Consider the following 25908-nt stretch of genomic DNA (forward strand, 5'->3'; position numbering starts at 1 on the left):
TGCTGGGATTACAGGCATGAGCCACCACGCCAGCCAGAATTTCTTTTTTTGAATAGTTCAATAATTATTTATTAGTGGGTCACAAAGGCACACACCTGTAGCCCCAGCTACTTGGGAGGTTGAGGCAGGAGGGTTGCTTGAGTGAGCCAGCCTGGGCAACATAATGAGACCCCCAAGACCTTGTCTCTAAAAAGAAACAAAAAATGTATTTATTGTAGGCCAAAGTTTGCCTGTCTGAACATTTCGTTATGTTGGTTTTAGTTCTGCCCTCTGGAGTAACATAGTGTAAGATGAAATAAGTCTATTCTGCCTTCTGTTTTGTAACCCTCATTATTTGAAAACAGCTCTCATGTTTTCTTCAGATTCAAGATTCTTAGCTTATTCAGCCATTACTGAATGGTGTGGTTGTAGTTTGTAAACAGGGTGATTGACAGGTCTAGAGCATAAGTCTATAATGGATTTATCAGAGGGCACTAGGTTCAGTGAGGCCTGGAAAGGATCCCTGTACACATTTGCCTTTTCCAGAGACAGAGGATGCTGCAGCAACCTAAGCTGGGCCTTATATTGGAGGAAATATACCAGACTAGTTCAAGAGCCAATTTCATTAATTCACTGTCTTACCCAATCTATCCCAGAACCACCACATCAGGTCTCTTGGCTGTTGTTGCCAGTGAGCTTCAGAAAGATGAGACAGTACTAAAACTATATTCAAATTAATCTCTGCTGGACAGTTAAGCAGTCCTTATCTGATTTTAGTTTGGAGTTAGGGTTCCTTCTAATGCTCAGTGTCTTGTTCCATCTTTCCACTGCATGCAGACATCTGAATGGGACTCCGAGTGCCTTACATCCCTGCAGCCCCTTCCTCTTCCTACACCCCCAGCAGCAAATGAGGCACACCTGCAGACAGCAGCTATCTCTCTGTGGACGGTGGTGGCCGCCGTGCAGGCTATAGAGAGGAAGGTGGAGGTCCACAGCCGGCGACTCCTACACCTAGAAGGTCGGACAGGGACAGCAGAGAAGAAACTAGCCAGCTGTGAAAAGACAGTTACCGAGCTTGGGAACCAGTTGGAGGGCAAGTGGGCCGTGCTGGGGACCCTGCTGCAGGAGTACGGGCTGCTGCAGAGGCGGCTGGAGAACTTGGAGAACCTGCTGCGCAACAGGAACTTCTGGATCCTGCGGCTCCCTCCAGGTATTAAGGGAGATATCCCAAAGGTAATACCTTCATTTCCAGATGTAAAGTGGTACCACTAAAACTTATACTAGTAGTAGTCTTGGTCATTCAGTTACTTAGATATTTTTATTTCCTTTTAAAGTTTCTTCAAATGTCTCAGGCTGAAAGAATCATGAAAGTGTTTCATGTTTGTCTATTTGGGAAACATTTTATATTTAATTTAGTACCCATTTAGAGTGCCAAGATTCAGATTGGAAACCTCTTTCCGGACCAAAGTTGGCTATCTGGTAGATGGATTTTTTTTCTCTTTTGGTTTATCCTACCCATTACCTATGAACCGCTTCTTTCTTCGTTAACTTGTGTGCCAGAATCTTGGGGAGGAGACTACATAAATATTCATTGAAATCAGTCAATTTGAGGCTGGGCACGGTGGCTCATCCCAGCATTTTGGGAGGCTAAGGTGGGCAGATACCTGAGGTCAGGAGTTCGAGACCAGCCTGGCCAATGTGAGGAAACCCTGTCTCTACTAAAAATACAAAAATTAGCCAGGTGTGGTGGTGCACGCCTGTAATCCCAGCCACTCGGGAGGCTGAGGCTGGAGAATAGCTTGAACCTGGGAGTTGGAGGTTGCAGTGAGCTAAGATCACGCCATTGCATGCCAGCCTAGGCAACAAGAGCAAAACCTTCTCCAAAAAAAAAAAAAAAAAAGCCTGGCGAGGTGGCTCACGCCTGTAATACCAGCACTTTGGTAGGCTGAGGCAGGTGGATCTGCTGAGGTCAGGAGTTTGAGACCAGCCTGGCCAACACAGTGAAACCCCATCTCTACTTACAATACAAAAATTGGCCAGGCATGGTGGCTCACACCTGTAAACCCAGCACTTTGGGAGGCCGAGGAAGGCAGATCACGAGGTCAGGGGTTTAAGACTGGCCTGGCCAACATGGCCAATAAGGCGAAACCCCATCTCTACTAAAAATAAAAAAAGTAGCTGGGCATGGTGGCGGGTGCCTGTAATGCCAGCTACTTGGGAGGCTGAGGCAGGAGAATTGCTTGAACCCGGGAGGTGGAGATTGTAGTGAGCCTAGATTGTGCCATTGCACTCCAGTCTGGGCGACAAGAGCAAGCCTGCATCTCAAAAAAAAAAAAAAAAAAGAGGCCAGGTGCGGTGGCTCACTCCTGTAATCCCAGCACTTTGGGAGGCCGAGACGGACAGATCACTAGGTCAGGAGATCGAGACCATCCTGGCTAACACGGTGAAACCCCGTCTCTACTAAAAAATACAAAAAACTAGCCGGGCGAGGTGGCGGGCGCCTGTAGTCCCAGCTACTCGGGAAGCTTAGGCAGGAGAATGGCGTGAACCTGGGAGGCGGAGCTTGCAGTGAGCTGAGATCCGGCCACTGCACTCCAGCCTGGGCGACAGAGCAAGCCTCCGTCTCAAAAAACAAGAAAAGAAAAGTTATCTGGGCATAGTGGCGGGCACCTGTAATCCCAGTCAGGAGGCTGAAACAGGAGAATTGCTTGAACCCAGGAGGTCTGGGTGGCCCTGTTTCTAAAAATTAAAAAATAAATAAAAATTGGCTGGATGCGGTGGCTCACACCTGTAATCCCAGCACTTTGGGAGGCCAAGGCAGGTGGATCACGAGGTCAGCAGTTTGAGATCAGCCTGGCCAACATGGTGAAACCCTGTCTCTACTAAAAATACAAAAATTAGCCTGGCGTGGTGGCGTGCATCTGTAATCCCAGCTACTCAGGAGGCTGAGGCAGGAGAATTGCTTGAACCTGGGAGGCAGAGGTTGCAGTGAGCAAAAATCATACTACTGCACTGCAGCCTGGGTGACAGAGCAAGACCCTGTCTCAAAAAAAATAAATAAATAAATAAAAGTAAGCTACAGGAGATAGCCCTGAGGAAGCTGGTTTGCATGCAAGCCTATTTATTTACTGTTTCATTCATTCAACAAAAATTTGTGTTTTTTTGTTTGTTTGTTTTTTGAGATGGAATCTCGCTCTGTTGCCCAGTCTGGAGTGCAGTGACGTGATCATAGCTCACCACAACCTCAAACCCCTGGACTCAAGCCATCCTCATACCTCAACTGAGACTATAGGCGTGTTTCACCGCACTCAGTTAGCAAATATTTTTTGAATGCTTACTATTTGCTATCTACATCCTGAGGGCATAGCAGCAAACAATTTACTTAAGCTCCTCTGGAGCTTAGATTTTTTTGAGGAAAGAAAAATAATGTAAACCCACATACACATTTAGATGCTTTGATAAAAATAAAACAAAGTGCCATCTGGTGATCTATTTTCATATTTTCAATTGGGTGTCAGAGAAGCTCTCATAAAGGAGCTAATATTTAAGCTGATTCTTAAAGGTGAGGAAGGATTCAACTGTGAGAAGATCTGAGAAAGAGCTTTCCAGGCAGAAAGAATAGCTATGCAAAATCCCTAAGGCACAAACAGATTTGGAACCCTGAGGCAAAGGAAAGATGCCAGTGAGTTGGTATGGATGAATGAGCAAGAGCATGACTGGAGAAAGGGGCAGGGGTCAGATCATTTAGGGTGGTGTTTTTCAGCCCTGGCTGTAGGTAAGAATCACCTGGGGCCAGGTGTGGTGGCTCATGCCTGTAATCCCAGTACTTTGGGAGGTTGAGGTGGGCAGATCACGAGGTCAAGAGATTGAGACCAGCCTGGCCAACGTGGTGAAACCTGTCTCTGCTGAAAATACAAAAATTAGGTAGGTGTGGTGGCAGGTTTCTGTAATCCCGGCTACTCAGGAAGCTGAGGCAGGAGAATCGCTTGAACCTGAGAGACGGAGGTTGCAGTGAGCCAAGATTGTGCCACTGCACTCCAGCCTGGGCAACAGAGTGAGACTCTGTCTCCAAAAAAAAAAAAGAAGAAGAAGAATCACCTGGTAGGCTTTTAAAATTTTGATGAGCATCACATCCAGATTCTGACCTAATAGGTCCAGGATGGAGCCTAAGCATGAATAATTTTTTTTAAAAACCTCCATAGATGATTCTAATAAATGGCTAGGGATGTGTAGGGTGTTTAAGACCAAGGAAAGGAATTTGGATTTTTAACTAAGGTGTAATGAGGAGAAATTGGAGGGTTTGAAGCAGAGGAATTATATTTGGTTTTATAATTTGAAAGAATCCCTTTGGCTGCTTTGTAGAGAATGAATCGTGGAGGCAAGAACTGAAGAAGGGAGGGAGGAAATACTAAGGCAAGGAGGGATGTAGGTGGCTTGGATGAGGGTAGCAGTTGCAGAGATGGAGAGAAGTGGACAGATACAGGATGTTTGGTGGTAGAACTGACAATAAGAGTTATTGATGGGAAGGCCAGGTGCAGTGGCCCACGACTGTAATCACACCACTTTGGGAGGCCAAGGTGGGCAGATCATGAGGTCAGGAGTTTGAGACCAGCCTGGCCAACGTGGTGAAACCCCGTCTCTACTAAAAATACAAAAAAAATTAGATGGACGTGGTGGTGGGCACCTGTAATCCCAGCTACTTGGGAGGCTGAGGCAGGAGAATCACTTGAACTTGGGACGGAGAGGTTGCAGTGAGCCGAGATCGCGCCACTGCACTCCAGCCCCGGTGACAGTGTGAGACTTCATCTCAAAAAAAAAACAAACAAAAAAAGAGGTACTGGTGGGAATTAGGAAATAAGGCGTTAGGAACAGTAATTTTAGACCAGTTGCGGTGGCTCATGCCTATAATCCCAGCACTTTGGGAGGCTGAGGCAGGTGGATCATCTGAGGTGAGGAGTTTGAGACCAGCCTGACCAACATGGATAAATCTCTACTAAGTATTCAAAAAAATTAGCTGGGCGTGGTGGTACATGCCCGTAATCCCAGCTATTTGGGAGGCTAAGGCAGGAGAATTGCTTGAACCCAGGAGGTGGAGGTTGCAGTGAGCCGAGATTGTGCCACTGAACTCCAGCCTGGGCAACAAGAGTGAAACTCCATTTCAAAAAAAAAAGAACAATAATTATAAATTTACTCTGTGATAATTTAGTTAGAATTTACTATTCTAAGTGTTCTACTTATTTTAAGGCATATGAGTCTCATAATAACCCAACTTGCCTGAGATCACATAGTTACTTAATATAAATAACAAAGTTGTGTTTTAACTAGGTTGGTTCCAGAGCAGATGCTCTTAACCACGTCAGGTTTACTGACTCAGGCTTTTGGCTTGAAGAACTGAGTAGATGGTGTTGGCGTTTCCTTGAGAGGAATAACTTGGGGAAGTGTGGCCTTGGAGGTGGGAGGAAATTAGGAGTTCACCTTTGACAATGTTAGGTTTGAAATGCCTGTGATACTTTCAGGAGAGACGTTTAGTAGACTGAGAAAGTCCGGGACCAGCCGGGCGTGGTGGCTCACGCCTGTAATACCAGCACTTTGGGAGGCCAAGGCAGGTGGATCACAAGGTCAAGAGATCAAGACCATTCTGGCCAACATGGTGAAACCCCATCTCTACTAAAAGTACAAAAATTAGCTGGGCGTGGTGGTGCTCGCCTGTAGTCACAACTACTCGGGAGGCTGAGGCAGGAGAATTGCTTGAACCCGGGAGGCAGAGGTGGCAGTGAGCAGAGATCGTGCCACTGCACTCCAGCGAGACTCTGTCTCAAAAAAAAAAAAAAAGTACAGGACCACGCTCCTGGGGTAGGAGGAGCCAGCAGAGAAGATTAAGAAGGAAAGGCTGGGCCAGCACCATGGCTCATGCCTGTAATCCCAGTACTTTGGGAGGCTCAGGTGGGCGGATCATGAGGTCAGGAGTTCGAGACCAGCCCAGCCAATATGGTGAAACCCTGTCTCTACTAAAAATACAAAAAAATTAGCCAGGCGTGGTGGCAGGCGCCTGTAGTCCCACCTACTAGGGAGGCTGAGGCAGGAGAATTGCTTGAACCCAGGAGGCGGAGGTTGCAGTGAGCTGAGATCATGCCATTGCACTGCAGCCTGGGCAACAGAGCAAGAGTCCGTCCCCCCCAAAAAATAAAAATAAAAATAAAAAAGAAGGAAAGGCTGATGAGGTAGAGGAAAAAACAAACAGGAAAGTATGTGGTGTCACGGGGCCAAGGAGAATAAAAAGCATGCCAAGTAGAGAGTTGTCATTTGTGTTAACTATGTTACTGGGAGGTTTAGAAAGATGAGGACAGTGAGTATGATTTGTCTACGTAGATGTCACTGGTGGCTTTTACAATAATTGCTTGTGTGGACTGGTAGGATAGAAGACTGAATGGAGCAGGTTTTGAAGAGTGAATGGGAAGAGAGAAAATGGAAAGATGATCAACAACTCTTTCAGATTTTTCTGTGAAATGTGGTGGAGGATGAGGAAGTACCTGGGAAGGATATTAGAGACATTTCTCATAGAGAACCTTCTCCATAGTACATTTTATTTGTGTATCTGGAGCTCCTCCAGAAGTCCTTGGGATAATTTAAATTTAGTATTCATGGCCGGGCGTGGTGGCTCACACCGGTAATCCCAGCACTTAGATTAGAGGAATGTGCCACCATGCCCAGCTAATTTTGTATTTTCAGTAGAGACAGGGTTTCACCATGTTGGTCAGGCTGGTCTCGAACTCCTGACCTCAGATGATCCGCCTGCCTCAGCCACCCAAAGTTCTGGGACTACAGGTGTGAGCCACCAGGCCCAGCCAGTGTGATACTTTGATACATTTGTATAAACTGTAATGATAAAATGAGGGTAATTAGCATATCCATCACCTGAAGCATTTATCATTTCTTTGTGTTTGGAACACCAAAAAATCTCTTCTAGACCGGGCGCGGTGGCTCACGCCTGTAATCCCAGCACTTTGGGAGGCCAAGGCGGGTGGATCATGAGGTCAGGAGATCGAGACCATCCTGGCTGACACGGGGGTCTCTACTAAAAATACAAAAAATTAGCTGGGTGTGGTGGTGGGCACCTGTAGTCCCAGCTACTTGGGAGGCTGAGGCAGGAGAATGGAGTAAACCTGGGAGGCGGAACTTGCAGTGAGCCGAGATTGCGCCTCCACACTCTAGCCTGGGCGACAGTGAGACTCCATCTAAGAAAAAACAAAAATCCTCTCTTTTAGCTATAAGTTATTGTTAACTATAGTAACCGTACAATACTATATAACACTAGAACTTACTCCTTTAATCTAGCTGTACTTTTTTGTCTGTTAACTGACCTTTTCCTATCTCCTCCACCCACTACCCTTCCCAGCCTCTAGTAACCACCATTCTACTCTCTCCTACTGAGATCAGCTTTTGCCCCGACTGGTCTCTAACTTCTGGGCTCAAGCGGTCTGCCCACCTTGGCCTCCCAAAGTGCTGGGACTGCAGGCGTGAGCCGCTGTTCCTGGCCATGGTGTTTAACTTTCTGTGCCAGGCTTATTTCATTTAACATAATGTCTTCCAGATTCATCCATGTTGCTGCGAATGACAGGATTTCATTTTTTATTATGGCTTCATAGTATACCATTGTGTGTGTGTGTGTGTGTGTGTATATACATATATTTATATATATATATATCACCTTTTTCAAGTCCATCCATTGATGGGCACTTAGGATGATTCCATCGCCTGGCTGTTGTGAATAGTGCTGCTATAAACATCGAAGTGCAAATATCTCATCAGTTACTGATTTCCCTTCCTTTGGATATATACCCAGCAGTGGGACTGTTGGAACCTAGGGTAATTCTGTTTTTAGTTTTTTGAATCTCCATACTGTTTTACATAACGGCTGTAATAATTTACATTCCCACCAATGGTGTATCAGAGTTCCCCTTTCTGTGCATCTTCACCAGCATTCATTATTCTTTGTCTTTTAGATAATTGACCATTCTAAGTGGGGTGAGATAATACCTAATTGTGGGTTGTTGTTGTTTTTTTTTAACAGAGTCTTGCTCTGTCACCCAGGCTGGGGTGCATTGGCACAATCTCAGCTCAGTGTAATATCTGCCTCCTAGGTTCAAGCATTTCTTGTGCCTGAGCCTCCCAAGTACCTGGGATTATAGGTGTGTGCCACCACGCCCAGCTAATTTTTTTTTTTTTTTTTTTTTTTTTGTATTTTTATTAGAGACAGGCTTTCACCATGTTGACCAGGCTGGTCTCGAACTCCTGACCTCAAGTGATTAGCCTGCCTTGGCCTCCCAAGTGCTGGGATTACAGTGTGAGCCCCTGCGCCTGGCCTCATTGTGGGTTTTTTTTGGTTTGTTTTGCTTTTTTAATTTTTGTATTTTCAGTAGAGACAGGGTTTCACCATGTTGACCAGGCTGGTCTTGAACTCCTGACCTCAGGTGATCCACCTGCCTTGGCTTCCCAAAGTGCTGGGATTACAGGCATGAGCCATTGCACCTGGCCGAGTACCTTAATTTTCCTAGAAAACTCTGGGATTTCTTCACAGAATAACTTTCCAGTTTTTGCCTAGGGATAAGTGCCTAGCTTTAGACCAGTCTATACTAGGAAGTGGGATTCTCTTCTGCATATGGTCATTCCCTACATGCACTCTTAACCCCAACGAGGCAGAATTCACAGTCCTCCTCTGAATGCACTCTTCAGTTTCCCTCACTTGAATGTTTTCTCCATCCCCATTAGGACTAGCCAAAGTCACATCTCTTTTAGAGTCATGCCAGCCCCATGTCTTGTCCATATCATTCATTTGCAGATAGTCAAATTCCCCTTTGGGGCAGAAACCATATTTTAATTATCTCAGTGCTTAGGGAAAACCTTGTATGTAGTGGATACTCAGAATGATTTCTCGTGTGAATTAAGTACACTTTGTGTTTGTATCTAACTCTGAGTAACTGTTTAGAAGTAATGTCCTCCACCCTCCTGAAGCTCATAGCTTTAGATTATCACCTTTCTTCTTGAAAACATTGTGAACTCCTAGAGATTGGTCTGTGTCTTATTTTTCCTGTATCCTTTCAGTACCCCATATAGTTTTTTGCAGTCAGAAAACACTTAGTAAATAGTAAAGATTTTTAGACTGAGGGGGCTGGAGTGGGGGTGGGCTGCTGGCTGAGATGGTGTCTGCTCCGCACCCCAAGCAAGCCTGTCAGGAGGGGGGCTTTCTCCAACACTGCCCTCTTCACCCTTGGAGCTTTCCCAGGATTCCTCAGATTTCCCCAGCGCCCCTTTGGCACTGTGTCTTCTCCTCTTTGCCCTGCCTCCTCCCTGTCCCACCACCACCTCCTCACCCTGTCTCTCCCTTCTCCTCTTTGCTCTGGCTCCTTGCCACCAGGATCTTTTCCCAACTTTTTTTTTCCTACTAGAGACAGTGGGCTGACAACCTGACTTCCAAAAAATATTAACTGAGGAAAGGTAAAAACTAGTTTTTAGGCCAGGTGTGGTGACTCAAGCCTGTAATTCCAGGGCTTTGGGAGGCTGAGCTCAGAGGATTGCTTGAGGCCAGGTGTAGGATACCAGTCCAGGCAGCATAGCCAGACCTATGCCCACAAAAATTGTTTCCAAAGATTGACTTGCCATAGTGGCGTGTGCCTGTCGTCCCAGCTACTTGGGAAGCTGAAATGGAAGGATCACCTGAGCTCAGGAGGTCGAGGCTATAGGGAGCCATGATCACATCACTGCACCCCAATTTGGGTGACAGAGTGAGACCCTGTCTTAAAAACAAAACAAAACACAAAAACAACTAGTTAACAGATTCTGAATGCCTAACATACAGGCATACAAGGTGGCAGGATGAGTACATAAAGATGCCAAAACTACTCAAGCACCTATTAAATGAAAAGCAAATATACCAGGAAAAACTTCAGCACCTGCTTGAAGAACTAAGAGGGGAATTAGTAGAAAAGCTAAGGACTTCGAAGAAATGAAGCTTCAGGTATTAACTCAAAAAAAAAAAGGGGAATTGTTAAAAGCCCAAATAAAACAAGAATTAGAAACTCCAGTGTTTTTGCAATTGGGATGAAGAAGTGGAAAAGTATAGAGATGAAAGCTTTGCTATAAACATAAATTTCTTCAATCAGAATCTGAAACACTAGGAAGAAGAATTTGCATGTAGTTTAGAAAAAAACCCTAAAATTTGAATTAGAGATTTATTTTTATTTTTATTTATTTATATTCTCTTCAAGACAGGGTCTTGCTTTTGCCCAAGCTGGAGTGTAGTGGTGCTATCTTGGCTAACTGCAGCCTTAAGGCTCAAATGAGCCTCTTGCCTCAGCCTTCCAAGTGGCTGGGACTACAGGTGTGCAATACCACAGCTGGCTAATTTTTTTTTTTTTTTTGGGATGGAGTCTCGCTTCATCGCCCAGGCTGGAGTGCAGTAGCACGATCTCGGCTCACCGCAAGCTCTGCCTCCCAGGTTCACGCCATTCTCCTGCCTCAGCCTCTCAAGTAGATGGGACTACAGGCGCTACTATATACACACACACACACACACACACACACACACACACACACACACACACACACAGACAGAAGCTAAAGTAGCAGATTTAGGGGCTGAAAAAGAGAATTCTGGTGCTCAGTTAGAAAATGTCCTAAGAACACAGGTGTGGCAGTTGGCTGAGATGCGGTTACAGTCAGGTCCCAGGAGGCCAAAAACGTCACCTAAACTATAAGTTAAATGCTCGGAAAAAGAGCCACAATCAAACAATGAACAAAATACCTGGTTTTTTTGTTTGTTTGTTTTTAAGATGGAGTTTTGCTCCTGTCGCCCAGGCTGGAATGCAGTGGGGTGATCTCAGCTCACTGCAACCTCCGCCTCCCAGGTTTAAGCGATTCTCCTGCCTCAGCCTCCTGAGTAGCTGGCATTACAGGCATGCACCATCATGCCCACCTAATTTTTTTTTTTTAAAACAGAGTTTTGTTCTTGTTGCCCAGGCTGGAGTGCAATGGTGTGATCTTGGCTCACTGCACCCTCCACCTTCTGGGTTCAATCAGTTCTTCTGCTTCAGCCTCCCGAGTAGCTGGGATTACAGGCATGTGCCACCATACCGCCAGCTAATTTTGTATTTTTAGTAGAGACAGGGTTTCTCCATGTTGGTCAGGCTGGTCTTGAACTCCCAACCTCAGGTGATCCACCTGCCTCGGCCTCCCAAAGTGCTGGGGTTACAGGTGTGAGCCACTGCACATGGCCACGCCCAGCTAATATTTGTATTTTTAGTAGAGACGGGGTTTCGCCATGTTGGCTAGACTGGTCTCAAACTCCTGACCTCAGGTGATCCACCTGCCTTGGCCTTCCAAAGTGCTAGGAGCCACCACGCCTGGCCAAAATACCTTTTTAATCATTAAAGATTACATAAAACTGAACAAGAAAGAAATACCCTGACCAGGCTGGGCATGGTGGCAGTGGCTCACGCCTGTAATCCCAGCAGTTTGGAAGGCTGAAGTAGGTGAATTTTTGGTTTTTGTTTTGTTTTGTTTTTTGTTTTTTTTTTTTGAGATGGAGTCTTGTTCTGTTGCCTAGGCTGGAGTGCAGTGGCGCAGTCTCAGCTCACTGCAAGCTCCGCCTCCCAGGTTCACACCATTCTCCTGCCTCAGCCTCCTGAGTCGCTGGGACTACAGGCGCCTGCCACCACGCCTGGCTAATTTTTTGTATTTTTAGTAGAGACGGTGTTTCACCGTGTTAGCCAGGATGGTCTAAATCTCCTGACCTCGTGATCTGCCCGCCTCGACCTCCCAAAGTGCTGGGATTACAGGCGTGAGCTACCACGCCCTGCAAGGTGAATCATTTGAGGTCAGGAATTCAAGACCAGCCTGACCAACATGGTGAAACCCCGTGTCTACTAAAAATACAAAAATTAGCCAGGCGTGGTGGTGTGGACCTGTAATCCCAGCTACTCGGGAGACTGAGGCAGGAGGATTGCTTGAATCCAGGAGACAGAGGTTGTAGTAAGCTGAGATAGCGTCACTGCATTCCAGCCTGGGTGACCAAGCAAGACTCAGTCTTAAAGAAAGAAATACACTGACCACTAAAGTCAAAAAACGAAACTTTCAAACATACTAGAAATAACAGCCATGAAACTAGAGGCAACAAGAGTCAGCTAGAAAGGGAAAGGAAAAAGATTCAAAGTGAACTGGATGGTTTACAGTTAGACAATGAAATTCTCAGACCAGCTATTGAACACCACAAAGTGGCCGGGCGCGGTGGCTCAAGCCTGTAATCCCAGCACTTTGGGAGGCCGAGGCGGGTGGATCACGAGGTCAGGAGATTGAGACCATCCGTGGCTAACATGGTGAAACCCCGTCTCTACTAAAAATACAAAAAACTAGCCGGGCGTGGTGGCGGGCGCCTGTAGTCCCATCTACTCGGAGGCTGAGGCAGGAGAATGGCGTGAACCCAGGAGGCAGAGCTTGCAGTGAGCCGAGATCGCGCCACTGCACCCCAGCCTGGGCGACACAGCGAGACTCCGTCTCAAAAAAAAAAAAAAGAACACCACAAAGTGCCCTCAGTAAAAAAAGATCATGTGTTAATATGTAAGGCACCAGATGCCAAGGAAGAAGGTTGTAAAAGATTTGTGGTATTACAGGAAGAAAAGCTAGAAGAATTTGAGAACAAGTTAGCAGATAGAAAATGAAAGTGGAGCACGATGTCTGGAAGCAATCTGAAAAGCATCAGTGTGAAAAGAAACTGTGGGAGGCCGGGTGCGGTGGATCACGGGTCAGGAGCTCGAGACCAGCCTGACCAACATGGTGAAACTCCATCTCTACTAAAAATACAAGAATTAGCGGTGTGTGGTGGCAGGCGCCTGTAATCCCAGCTACTTGAGAGGCTGAGGCAGGAGAATTGCTTGAACCCGAACCCGGGAGGCAGAGGTTGCAGTGAGATGAGATCGCGCCACTGCACTCCAGCCTGGGTATACAGTGACACTCTGTCTCTTAAAAAAAAAAAAAAAATGCAGAGGAAGAAAAAAATGAAAATTTTGACCTGGAATAGTAAATCAGTAGTTTTCAGATCCAAGCTACCTCACTTTCAGAGTTCAAACCAAATGCTGAAGGAAACGATGGAAACATTAAAACAGGAATGCTGAAATATAAGAAATCAAGCTGAAAAAGTCTAACTAGAAGTCAAAAAGACATTGGAAAAAGAACAGACACAGCAGTTAGAAGAAAAGCATCTCAGAGAAATGTGTAGTCAAGCTAAAGAGAAATTGCAGTGAGCTGCAGTTGCCCAGAAAAAGAGGAAATCTTCCCCTGAAAATAATTGAAGAGATGGCAGGACAAGGTGTAAATCTGGGAGGCAGGTAGAGAAGAAATGGAAACAAAATTGAGTTTTAAATAGACAAAATGTTCCATTTGAAGAATATGCAAAGCTTCAGAAAAGACTAAAGGATACACACAGAAGACATAATGAATTTTGAAGTTTAATTTTGGTTCCTAACATGCCTCCAAAGTCAATCCTGTTTGCTCTCAGTCATCAGCCATGGTATTATCCTTTCCTCCTCATGTGCAGGATGAACAGCATCAAAGGGAACTCTGTACTTGGCAAAAGACTGGAGGTAATAGAAACAACACAAAGAAAACAAATAGAGGAATTTTGGATCTCCTGGAGAGTGATGTTCTTAGAGAAAAGGCATTTTAAAAGGGGTGAAATCAAAGACTCAATAAAGCCTGAAGTTTTAACATACATGGTATTTAGATATTTTATTACTGCTTACCAGAATACTGGAATGTGCCTCAAGAAAAGGTCCCAGCTTTATTTAAGGTACTCATGCTGTATTGCATGAGTACTGGGATTTTAGGATTTACTAATGACAAGTGAAGCATTAAAAGAAACTGTTTCAGAGATATTTAGAATATTTATTGACCACCCTTTGAAAATATAAAATAAAATAAAAGGAACTAATTGGGGGAAAGAGATTTATTGAATGACTGAATTATAATGGGAGGAACTAACCCATGTGATTGTAATTTTAGGTGCCTGTGGCATTTGATGATGTCTCCATCTACTTTTCCACTCCAGAGTGGGAAAAATTAGAAGAATGGCAAAAGGAACTTTACAAGAATATCATGAAAGGCAACTATGAGTCTCTCATCTCCATGGGTGAGGCTGAGTTGACACCTTTTGAATGAAGTGACAGCAGCTCCAAGAGGGCTCAAAACAGTCCCTTTTCCTCCAGTGACCTCATTCTCACTCTGTCTTCACACACTTCGAATTCTGGTTTCAAGCCAAAAGATGACCATTTCATTCTTGCTAAATAGGAATCATAATCTCTCCTTTTACCAAATTTTAGGGCAGAGAATGAAGTTCAGGGTTATGGGTGTGACAGCTGGTGGTTTCCATGGGTATCCTTCACTTTGAAAGGAGCTTGACTTCTCCCCCTTGAGGCACACTGTCACTCTGAAAGCAGTGCTAACTTAGCACATGTGCTTTCCCCACACATTACATCTCCACTGCCTGCTTTCCTGAATAGATATCCATAGTTGAAGGTGGATAGATGGGAAGAAGTGATATGAAGTCTAAAAGAAATTGCCTGGGACTATGACCACAAAGCTTCAGCTCAGCCTTGATGGCAATTAGTTGTCTTCCTCATTTATCTTTTTGTCATACCCTCTCTTCCTTTTTCCTCTCCTAGATTATGCTATAAATCAACCTGATGTCTTATCTCAGATTCAACCAGAAGGGGAACATAATACAGAGGACCAGGCAGGGCCAGAGGAAAGTGAGATTCCCGCAGACCCCAGTGAAGGTAAGTGGGTGAAGAGATTCCTACTTCTCGTCTCCCTTTCCTGGTCAGAGATGGTGGCTCAGAACTAAACAGGGCTTAGGGGCTTCTAGAGCCATTCATTGCTAAAGCAACTAGATTTTGAATGTGTCATCAGGCATTTAAATATAAAAGGGAGCTTAGAGGTCACCTTGTCCAGTATCTTCACTTATCAGTACTACACATCTAACAGGTACTAGTTGCATTCCCTGACAGAAGTACTGACACCTCGCTGTTTAGTAAAATAAACATGTCCTTGCATGATGAAGGAGGCAGTCATGCTCATCTGGACTAAAGTGGCTTGAGCAAATGTAAGCGTGGCCCTTCATAAGTGCTGAAGGGACTAGGAGTCTGCATGGTCCCTCCAAGATGCATGGAATCAGTAGACACTGATGACATCCACCTGGGCAACATGGATTTTCTCAGGTCTGGAAAGCTGGCTATCATGAACTCTTCCTAACTTTTTGGTTGGCAGCTGCTTAATATTGTGTGGGAAAGACTGCCAACCAAAGTCCAGTTGTATTGTTTCTCTCATGCCTCACCTTTGCTGTCAGAAAATTCTCATACACTTTTTTTTTTCTTTGTTGGATAGAAGCACACAGTTCATCCTCCAGGCATCTCTGTTACATGAACTTCTCTTACAACCCACCTGCTGTCCCATACAGTTATTTTTTTCTTTTTCTTTTTTTTTTTTTTTTTTGAGACAGAGTCTTGCTCTGTCGCCAAGACTGGAGTGCAGTGGCGTGATCTTGACTCACTGCAACCTCTGCCTCCTGGGTTCAAGTGATTCTCCTGCCTCAGCCTCCCAAGTAGCTCAGATTACAGGCATGCACCACCACACCCAGCTAATTTGTGTGTGTGTGTGTGTGTGTGTGTGTATATATATATATATTTTTTGTTGTTGTTGTTGTTAGAGATGGAGTCTCACTGTCGCCCAGGCTGGAGTGCAGTGGCGCAATCTGCTGGGAATACAGGTGCCCGCCACCATGCCCGGCTAATTTTTTGTATTTTTTCAGTAGAGACAGGGTTTCACCATGGTCTCAATCTCCTGACCTTGTGATCTGCCCACCTCGGACTCCCAAAGTGCTGGCATTACAGGCGTGAGCCACCATGCCTGGCCAGATTTATTTATTTATGTATGTATGTATGTATGTATGTATGTATGTATGTATTTATTTGAGAGGGAGTCTCGCTCTGTTGCCCAGGCTGGAGTGCAGTGGCCAGATCTCAGCTCACTGCAAGCTCCACCTCCCGGGTTTACACCATTCTCCTGCCTCAGCTTCTCGAGTAGCTGGGACTACAGGCACCTGCCACCTTGCCTGGCTAGTTTTTTGTATTTTTTAGTAGAGGCGGGGTTTCACCGTGTTCGCCAGGATGGTCTCGGTCTCCTGACCTCGTGATCTGCCCGTCTCGGCCTCCCAAACATTTGGTAGTTTTTAGAGCACTAACTCATCATTCAGAATTTTTTTTTTTTTTTTTTTTTTTAAGATGGAGTCTCGCTCTGTTGCCCAGGCTAGAGTGCAGTGATGCCATCTTAGCTCACTGCAACCTCCACCTCTGGGGTTCAAGTGATTCTCCTGCCTCAGCCTCCTAAGTAGCTGGGATTATAGGCGCCCACCACCGCAGCCAGCTGATTTTTGTACTTTTAGTAGAGACGGGGTTTTACCATGTTGGGTCAGGGTGGTCTCGAACTCCTGACCTCATGACCCGCCCACCTCAGCCTCCCAAAGTGCTGGGATTACAGGCATGAGCCACTGCACCCAGCCCATTCACAAAATTTTTAAAAACAAGCAGGTAAGTGTTTTAAAAGTCAGGTTTTTTGGCTAGGCATGGTGGGTCATGCCTATAAACTCAGCACTTTGGGAGGTTGAGGCAGGTGGGTCACCTGAGCTCAGGAGTTCAAGAACAGCCTGGGGAACAGAGTGAGACCCCATCTTTACCAAAAATACAAAAAATTAGCTGTGGTCCCAGCTACTAGGGAGACTGAGGTGGGATAATCGCTTGACCCTGGGAGGCAGAGGTTGCAGTAAGCCGAGATCACGCCGCTGTAGTCCAGCCTGGGTGACAGAGTGAGACCCTGTCTCAGAAACAAACAAACAAAAGTTAGATGTTTTGAATGGAAAGTTAATCCTCTGGATATCGGTTAAGAGGTCTTCTTCCTTATATCCAGTCTTTCCCCCTCTGCCTTTTCCCTTATAGGTTTGTATGTGTATTACATCTGGAAGAGAACGAAGATAAGATTAGACTATGTTTAATACACTTCAGCTTTGCTTTTAGGTTGGAAGGCAGCTGTTGCATGTGCTAAAATCTATTTTCCAAATCTCTCCCCATAACCTGATGGTCTTTTGGGCTGTAGTCTTATCCCAGCCTCTTATTTCTGCTTTGAGAACACCTTTAGTTTTCAGTGGCATCTAACTGATTTAAAAGACATTGGGGTTAAAGTAGTGAGTTCTGTTAATTTGCTGTGAATTTAACCATATTCTGCTCACAAGGCTGTGTTTGAGAAATAACCATGGAGAGCTTCAGGGTACTCTCTGGAGCTTGACAAGCTCTCTTGTCAGCTTGACAGCTTGTCCATTTAGTCCCAAAAAAAAAAAAAAAAAAAAAGGCAATATAGGCCTAGGTTGTAATAGCTAGCACGGCTGTTTTGGTACTGATCAGATGAGGCATGTTGTGTGCAAAGCCTCTATAGGCTGTGCACTTTTTCTTTCAGAAAGAACCCCCAAGACCTGAAGGACTTGCCAATACTATATTCTTCCCCCTCCCAGCATTTAGGAAGCAATGACTTGTATCATTTAATAGACAAAGGTAACATATCTCTTAGAAAGAGCCCAGAATTGGGAATCTGAAAAGAGTGTTTCTAAGGAGTTGGATTCTGTGTCTGTACTGACCTAACTTTGTAATTCTGGAAATTGATTTGGTTTTTTGTTTGTTTGTTTGTTTGTTTTGAGATAGAGTTTTTTTGCTCTTGTTGCCCAGGCTGGAGTGCAATGGTGCGATCTTGGCTCACTGCAACCGCTGCCTCCTAGGTTCAAGCGATTTTTCTGTCTCAGCCTCCTGAGTAGCTGGGATTACCAGCGCCTGTCACCACGCCTGACTAATTTTTTGTATTTTTAGTAGAGACAGAGTTTTGCCATGTTGGCCAGCTGGTCTTGAACTCTTGACCTCAGATGATCCACTTGCCTCGGCCTCCCAAAGTTCTGGGATTATATGCGTGAGCTACCACACCCAGCCTGTATGCATTTTTTAAAAGGCTGGTTATGTGTTATTGTTATAGTTATTTGGAAATAAATATTTGGGGCCGGGCGCGGTGGCTCAAGCCTGTAATTCCAGCACTTTGGGAGGCCAAAGTGGGTGGATCATGAGGTCAGGAGATCGAGACTATCCTGGCTAACACAGTGAAACCCCGTCTCTACTAAAAAAAAAAAAGAAAAAAAACTTAGCCGGGCGTGGTGGTGGGCACCTGTAGTCCCAGCTACTCAGGAAGTGGAGGCAGGAGAATGGCATAAACCTGGGAGGCAGAGCTTGCAGTGAGAGGAGATTGCACCACTGCACTCCAGCCTGGGCGACAGAGCCAGACTCTGTCTCAAAAAAAAAAAAAAGAAAAATATTTGAGCGAAATACAGTATTCGACAAACCAACATGATTATCTCACCTTCTTATTCAAGTTCATGAAGGCCATTTTTTTTTCCCTCCCATAAATTAGAGCCTGGTATTTCAACATCAGATATTCTGTCTTGGATTAAACAAGAAGAAGAGCCTCAGGTTGGGGCCCCACCGGAGTCCAAGGAAAGTGACGTATACAAAAGCACTTATGCTGGTGAGTAAGAAATTAAAGAGGTGTTCATGTCCATATCTAGCTCATGCCAGGACTGACTGAAGAAACAGCAGGTGAAATTTGTAGAGGCAAATGTGTAGGAAAAGAATGAGGGAAAGAAACAAAGCCATGCTCAACATTATGAATGAAACCAAACAGTCACTAAAATAAATTTTAAGTGAGTGAGAAAATATACTCCTACGTGCAAAGACAAATGAGAATTGTCAGAACAAGAAAAATAAGTGCATACAGACGAACCAAAATTATGGGGATGGGGAAAGACAGAAGAACATGTGAAAATCATGTAGAAAGGGTAGAAAAAGTGGGAGTGGGGTGGGGAGACAAGCTCTGGAGACAGAAATGGCGGTGGAGAAGTGTAAATGGGAATGTTAAGTAAGGGCCCTCCCTCAGAATGTTAAGTAAGGAAAAATCAATGATGGGAGAAGAAATAGAAGTATCTTCCTTCTAAGATACTTTTGCCATTTGTATTGTAGAAGAGAATCTCAAGATCAGAAGGGTCGCAGTCATTTATACAGCTTAATGCAGTCTGTGTTTTTAGTATTTTCTGTGCTCTGTGTTCTTTTAGACTGGGAAACACAAATGAAAAATAAGACAGTTTTAGCTCTTGAAGAAACTTATACTAGGGACATACATATCAGTACTAGGCAAGCCTGTTAAGTATCAAGGATGAGTGGGGTGGATGACTTACATAAACGAATGAGAAGTTTCAGGAACATGCATCAGGTTGGGCTTGGTGACTCATGCCTGTAAGCCCAGCATTTTGGGAGGAAGTTGAGGTAGGTGGACCACTCGAACTCAGGAGTTCAAGACCAGCCTGGGTAACATAGGGGGATCCTGTCTCTAAAAAAAAAAAAGAACATGCATCAGTTTTAGTTTAGGTATTTAGATAAGACCTAAGGAAGGGCATAAAGCCACAATTGTACCTTAGAAGATTGGTATGATATGGTTGGGTATAATTTGGGAAGATGGGGAGAGAGGGGTAGCATTCTGCAAAAGGGAGGACAGAATAAGTAAAGATGCATAGCAGAAATGTGTACTCTGTTCTCAGGGGACGTAAAGAGACAGCTGACCACAGTGATGGGTTGATCTGATAGAAATAGGAATAGATGATTATGTGATTTTAGGCTTTGTCACAACAGGCAATAGAGAAAGTTCTTGAGTAGAGGTAAAATATGGTGAAAGTGACATTGGGAAGATTGATGCCAAGGATTTTCTGTTTCTTAACAGATAGCATAGAAGAGGTACAATGTTAAATTTTCTGATGAGGGCTGGGTGTGGTGGCTCATGCCTGTAATCCCAGCACTTTGAGAGGCTGAGGCAGGTGAACCACTTGACTCCAGGAGTTCAAGACCGCTGGTCAACATGTCAAAACCCCATCTCTACTAAAAATATAAAAATTATCTGAGCATGGCTGGACACGGTGGCTCATGCCTATAATCCCAGCACTTTGGGATGCCGAGGCGGGTAGATCACGAGATCAGGAGATCGAGACCATCCTGGCTAACACGGTGAAACCCTGTCTCCACTAAAAATACAAAAAATTAGCTGGGCGTGGTGGCGGGTGCCTGTAGTCCCAGCTACTCAGTAGGCTGAGGCAGGAGAATGGCGTGAACCTGGGAGGTGGAGCTTGCAGTGAGCCGAGGTTGCGCCACTGCACTCCAGCCTGGGTGACAGAGCGAGACTCTGTCTCAAAAAAAAAAATTACCTGAGCACAGTAGTGCATACCTGTAATCCCAGCTACTTGGGAGACTGAGGCAGGAGAATTGCTTGAACCCAGGAGGTGGAGGCTGCAGTGAGCCAAGGTCACGCCACTGCACTCCATCACGGGCGACAGAACGTGATTCTGTCATAAAATAAAATAAATTTAAAATTTCATTTCATTTCTCTGATGATTTGTCACAGAGACCACTGTTGTCTTGGTTATTATTGCAACCTTCTGCTGAGTTTCTGACCTGAGCTAGTTGAGAGCTTGGAGTGATCTGTTAGAGCTGGGTAGGAATGCATGAGAGTTGCTAGTGAGACAGTTATTGATAGGTATAACTCTGGAGTCTTTTCTTTCAGATGAAGAGCTTGTCATCAAAGCTGAAGGCCTTGCTAGATCCTCGTTGTGCCCTGAAGTTCCAGTCCCTTTCTCTTCTCCACCAGCAACAGCAAAGGATGCTTTTTCAGATGTGGCTTTCAAAAGCCAGCAGTCTACATCCATGACACCTTTTGGACGTCCAGCCACTGACCTGCCTGAAGCCTCTGAGGGACAAGTGACTTTTACTCAGTTGGGTAGCTATCCCCTCCCACCTCCAGTTGGCGAGCAGGTGTTCTCATGCCACCACTGTGGCAAGAGTCTCAGCCAAGACATGTTGCTGACCCACCAATGTAGCCATGCTACTGAGCACCCCTTACCCTGTGCCCAGTGCCCTAAGCACTTTACTCCACAGGTGGACCTCAGCAGCACCTCCCAGGACCATGCCAGTGAGACGCCCCCCACCTGCCCACACTGTGCCAGGACTTTTACTCACCCATCAAGACTTACCTACCATCTTCGGGTCCATAACAGCACTGAGCGTCCTTTCCCCTGTCCTGATTGCCCCAAGCGCTTTGCTGACCAAGCTCGACTCACCAGCCACCGGAGAGCTCATGCAAGCGAAAGGCCCTTCCGCTGTGCCCAGTGCGGCAGGAGCTTCAGCTTGAAAATCAGCCTCCTGCTCCACCAGCGGGGTCATGCACAAGAGCGCCCTTTCTCCTGCCCTCAGTGTGGCATTGACTTCAACGGCCACTCGGCCCTTATCCGTCACCAGATGATCCACACAGGCGAGCGTCCTTACCCCTGCACTGACTGCAGTAAGAGCTTCATGCGCAAGGAGCACCTGCTGAACCACCGGCGGCTGCACACGGGCGAGCGGCCCTTCAGTTGTCCTCACTGTGGCAAGAGCTTCATCCGCAAGCACCACCTCATGAAACACCAGCGCATCCACACCGGGGAGCGGCCCTACCCCTGCTCCTACTGTGGCAGGAGCTTCCGCTACAAGCAGACACTCAAGGACCACCTGCGTTCGGGCCACAATGGAGGCTGTGGCGGTGATAGTGACCCATCGGGTCAGCCCCCCGACCCACCAGGTCCCCTCATAACTGGGCTTGAAACTTCTGGCCTGAGTGTCAACACTGAAGGTCTAGAGGCCAACCAGTGGTATGGGGAAGGGAGTGGAGGGGGAGTTTTGTAAATCCAAATCTCTGTGGCTTCATGGTTGTATATGCTCACAGTAGGGTACAAAATCCAAGAGAAAGTCTGTGAGCCCCATCCAACACCCACAGTAATTATTACCTGGTACATCACTGAATTTGGGGTCCTATACACTTGACTAGAGACATGGTTGTGGTTTGGAATTTCACACACTTACAAGAATACCACATTTTGAAACCCAGAAAGACCTGGAAAGGGGCCCAGGACCTCCATCTTTTCAAAGATACAACAAAAGCAGAAGTTACAAGAATATTGTGGAGAGGTTGGAAAGCAGGATTTAACCTCTGGTTCTCTTGTTCTCAGAGAACAGCAGGTTGATAGTAGATTATGTCTCTAGGTAGAGACAGGTACATGGGAAGAGTCTCCAAAACTGGAAGCCCATCATGAGGCATGAGAATGTTTAACCATAAAGCCCTTTAATAGCTCCTTGATAGCTAAGATGGTTGTTGGAGAAAGTGCTTAAGCCACTGTTAATGTTGCTGCCTCCTGTCTGAAAACCAGCCAAGATCTGTTCACAAGCCTCTGTGGCTACCTTTCCCTGAAACATGGTAACTCAAGACTGCCTGCCTAGGTTTCTTAGATTAATTCTTCACATACCTTTTGTTTAATATTGGTTGAATATGAAATCTGACTTTAAAAGATTATTAAGGAATTCCTTAACTATACTGGCTTGATTTGAAACAGGCTCTTATTGCCATTTAAAGTGCTAGAAACCTTTGGCAAAGTCCTGGTTAAAAAATTGGCAACAGTTTTCTCAGTCCCAGCTTTAAAAGCTAGAGACCTCAGAGAAATAGCTGGCTTAACAATGATAAAACGGCCTAAAATTTGTGCCTACACCATGTTCTGAGAGTCGTTCACATCCGATTCTTCCTTATCTTTTCCAAGCCAGTAAGTTGGCTTCTCCATTCCTGGTGTGTGATATTCTTGACAATCATCAACAACAAAGATCACAGCACTTTCCGGAAGCATGGAGCTTCCAGAAAGTGAACTCTTCATCCTCAGTAGTGAGATGATAACAGTGTTGTAATGCAGCTTTCTTGAGTCATCAGAGAGAGTGTATGTTCACCCTATCTGGCTGTATCCCATTGACAGTGGACAGATTGAGGAACTTCCTAGATCACTGAGAACTAAGCACCATGCATAGACAACAACAGTTTGTTCTTGCCTGTATTGCTTTTAGGGGCTTTGACTACCATTCGTTCTTTTCTTGGGGTGATTTAATCACCTGGGAGCATCTGAGTCTGCTGCTAAGTGGCTTTGCAGCTGGGCCTAAGTTCTGTTTCCTTTATGGATCTCAAATTTTCATCTGCAAAATGAGGCTGTTGAAAGGAAAAAAAGTGAGCCTCTAGGAGTTACTCAAAAAAAAAATCTTGTGATACATTGCTTTTCCTGCCAAAATTCTGTCTCTGTCTTTGGCTTCTGTCCAGGCAAAGCTAAATAAGACAGCAAAATCAAAGCAGATAAATTCCTGCTGAAACTTGACTAAAATTTATTTGATTTGTTGTTTGACTCCCACTTGGAAGCCTGAGGTAGAAGACAGAATGCAGAAGTCCTACATCTTGGGCAGAAAATGTTCATTCCTATACTCTTGTTTCCTCTGCTTCTTCCTGAGGTGCCTAGAACAAGGTCTGGAAATGTTTAGTCAGGATATTTTCTTGATGAAGTGATAAGGGAAGGACCCATTTTTTGCTTATCACCTAGCCCAACCTTCACTCTCTCTAGTTATGCATAACAACACTAGGAAAAGGTGTTAGCCCAGCTAACTTGGCTTCTGGGAAGGCTATGTCTGAACATGTTGCTCTGTAGGATAATCACATTTACAAAACATCTGCTCTGTGACATTCACAATACCAGGGACCGTGGGAGACACAAGAAATGTGTGCCTGCTGTCATAACTTACAGTGGAAAAGCCCAATAACACAGAACAAGACATGATGGGCAGTACCGTAGCATATTGGGATTAAGAGCTTTCTAGCCAGAATCTGGACCTATACCATGGGAAGATTTAGGGGTTCTGGGAATCCCTAAGCCAGGGTTCTGGCTTCATTGGCAACCCACTATGAACTTGAATGTGAGATTTAGCTCTAGTTTGCACCTTGATTTCCCCAGTGAAAAGGGAGAAGAGCCAAAGTATTGTCTAGGTGCTGAGTTCCTTTTCTGAATGGATTTCAAGCATTTGCCAGGGTATGCTGGAGGAGGGACTCCTACAGTAGGTGAGATGTGGGACTAGGTAACACTTTAAATACTTTTTTACTCAAAGATTTGCCAAGAGCACAGCTTATTAATGAAAGAGACCTGTGGATTGAAGTGCTGCAGATAGATCCCACAGTCCCTTGTGAAAGGAACTCAAATACAAATGAAGCAAGAGCCCTAAAACGGAATGAAAGAGGATGTGTGAGGCCGTCTCAGAGAGATGGAAGCAGGCGTGATACTAATCCTCAGCCCAGGAATAAAGTAGAGAGTTCAACTGTTACTCTTTTCTTTCATCAGTCCCCTATCAGAACTGCAGGCCAGCTCCAAAGAGTGCTTAAGATTCAAAAGTGGATAAGTAAAATGGATCAGTGGGAAGGATAAGGTGTCCAACAGAAAGTGTGGGGGAGAAACTCTTAGCCCATCAGTGCTCCTGAGAGAAACCATGCAAATTTAACTCTTCAGTTAAAGAAATACGTGAGAACTGCTTGTCATGACCAGAGAAGATTGGAAAGGGGAAACCCCAGAAACGTGCTCTTCATCTGTCAGCCTTTTGGACCAAGAAGTTGTCACTATTACACATAAGCACCATTCCCTTAGAGTAGATCCAGGTGTTGACTATAACCAGATTTACTCTTTGCTTACTAGGTTTTTCATTGTCACCATTGGATGAACCTCTGGTTTAGCCACAGTTGTGAAAATAAATGGAAGTTGGTTGATTGTCTAGAAAGTGAAAGAAGATGGCCCTGCTCCTTTTCTGCTGACCATTTAGTATTGGAAACTCCTACTTCCCTTTTCATTAATAATAAAGTGTGCAAGGTTCCTATTGGGGGGAAGGTGTGGGGCTCTGCTGGGCTTCTCTTGAGCATATCTGAGAAATGTTCATGCCTGTCTCAACCAGGACCAGACCCTGTGACTTACTAGGTAGTAACAGTCCACAAAAGCCTCGTTGATTAAAAAAAGAGAGAGAGAGAAAGGACCTCATTCCAAATGGAATGGAAATCCCAAATTTCTGCTCAGGTTTTCTCTGAGGAGGGATAGGACACCCGCCCTTCTTCCCATGTCTTAGCTTCTTAAACTACAAAAAGCATCCTCAGTGGCTGCCTGAGGGCAGCTCAGTAGTCACAAGCAAAAGCATCTTTCCCAGACAATTTTCTTATGGACAAGGACCTCTGATGTCACTAAATACATTTTTTTTTCTTTCTTTGGGCCTTATTGATATTTCTAACCCTGTTCTCTTTAGTCTTGGTTTTTTGTTTGTTTTTGCTGAAAAATTCTTTTCAGAGAAGTCTCACTGTGTTGCCATGTTGCTCAGGCTGGTCTTGAACTCCTGGGTTCAAGTGATCCTCCTGCCAAGGCCTCCCAAAGAGCTGGGATTATAGGTGTGAGCCTCCTTGCCTGGCCTAGCTCCGGTTCTTTATCTGTAGCAAAGGAGCAGTCATTTCTCACAGGATTTATACACAGAGGCCGTTCTTTGTTTTTGGTTTTTGTTTTTGAGATGGAGTCTGGCCCTCTCACCCAGGCTGGAGTGCAGTGGTGTGATCTCAGCTCACTGCAACCTCTGCCTCCCGGGTTCAAGTGATTGTCCTGCCTCAGCTCCTGAGTAGCTGGGATTACAGGCACACACCACCACACCTGGCTGATTTTTGTATTTTTAGTAGAGATGGAGTTTCACCATGTTGGTCGGGCTGGTCTCGAACTCCTGACCTCATGATCCGCCCACCTTGGCCTCCCAAAGTGCTGGGATTACTGTGTCTGGCCCATTCTTTGTTTTAAAATGTTTCAGACTCTTAAAAGCAAAAGATGTTACTCTTTTCTTTCATCAG

The 25908-nt window shown here is 45.2% G+C and overlaps 1 protein-coding gene across 3 annotated transcripts in view; it reads left to right on the top strand.

The window, feature by feature from the left end:
- ZNF398 (zinc finger protein 398) overlaps nucleotides 1–24818 on the top strand; it is a 31138-nt gene extending 6320 nt beyond the window's left edge. The window contains exons 2-6 of one of the 3 annotated variants that reach the window (XM_065542724.2): nucleotides 817–1212; nucleotides 14032–14158; nucleotides 14691–14804; nucleotides 18526–18639; nucleotides 20719–24818. In XM_065542724.2, coding sequence (XP_065398796.1) covers nucleotides 817–1212; nucleotides 14032–14158; nucleotides 14691–14804; nucleotides 18526–18639; nucleotides 20719–21872 — 1905 coding nt within the window. In that variant the 3' untranslated portion in view covers nucleotides 21873–24818. The remainder of the gene's footprint in view (nucleotides 1–816; nucleotides 1213–14031; nucleotides 14159–14690; nucleotides 14805–18525; nucleotides 18640–20718) is intronic. The other 2 variants (XM_074036251.1, XM_074036249.1) reach the window with 2 other exon arrangements.
- The last annotated feature ends 1090 nt before the right edge of the window (nucleotides 24819–25908 follow it).

The sequence above is a fragment of the Macaca fascicularis genome, chromosome 3, assembly GCF_037993035.2.
Source record: "Macaca fascicularis isolate 582-1 chromosome 3, T2T-MFA8v1.1".
Classification (NCBI taxonomy): domain Eukaryota; kingdom Metazoa; phylum Chordata; class Mammalia; order Primates; family Cercopithecidae; genus Macaca; species Macaca fascicularis.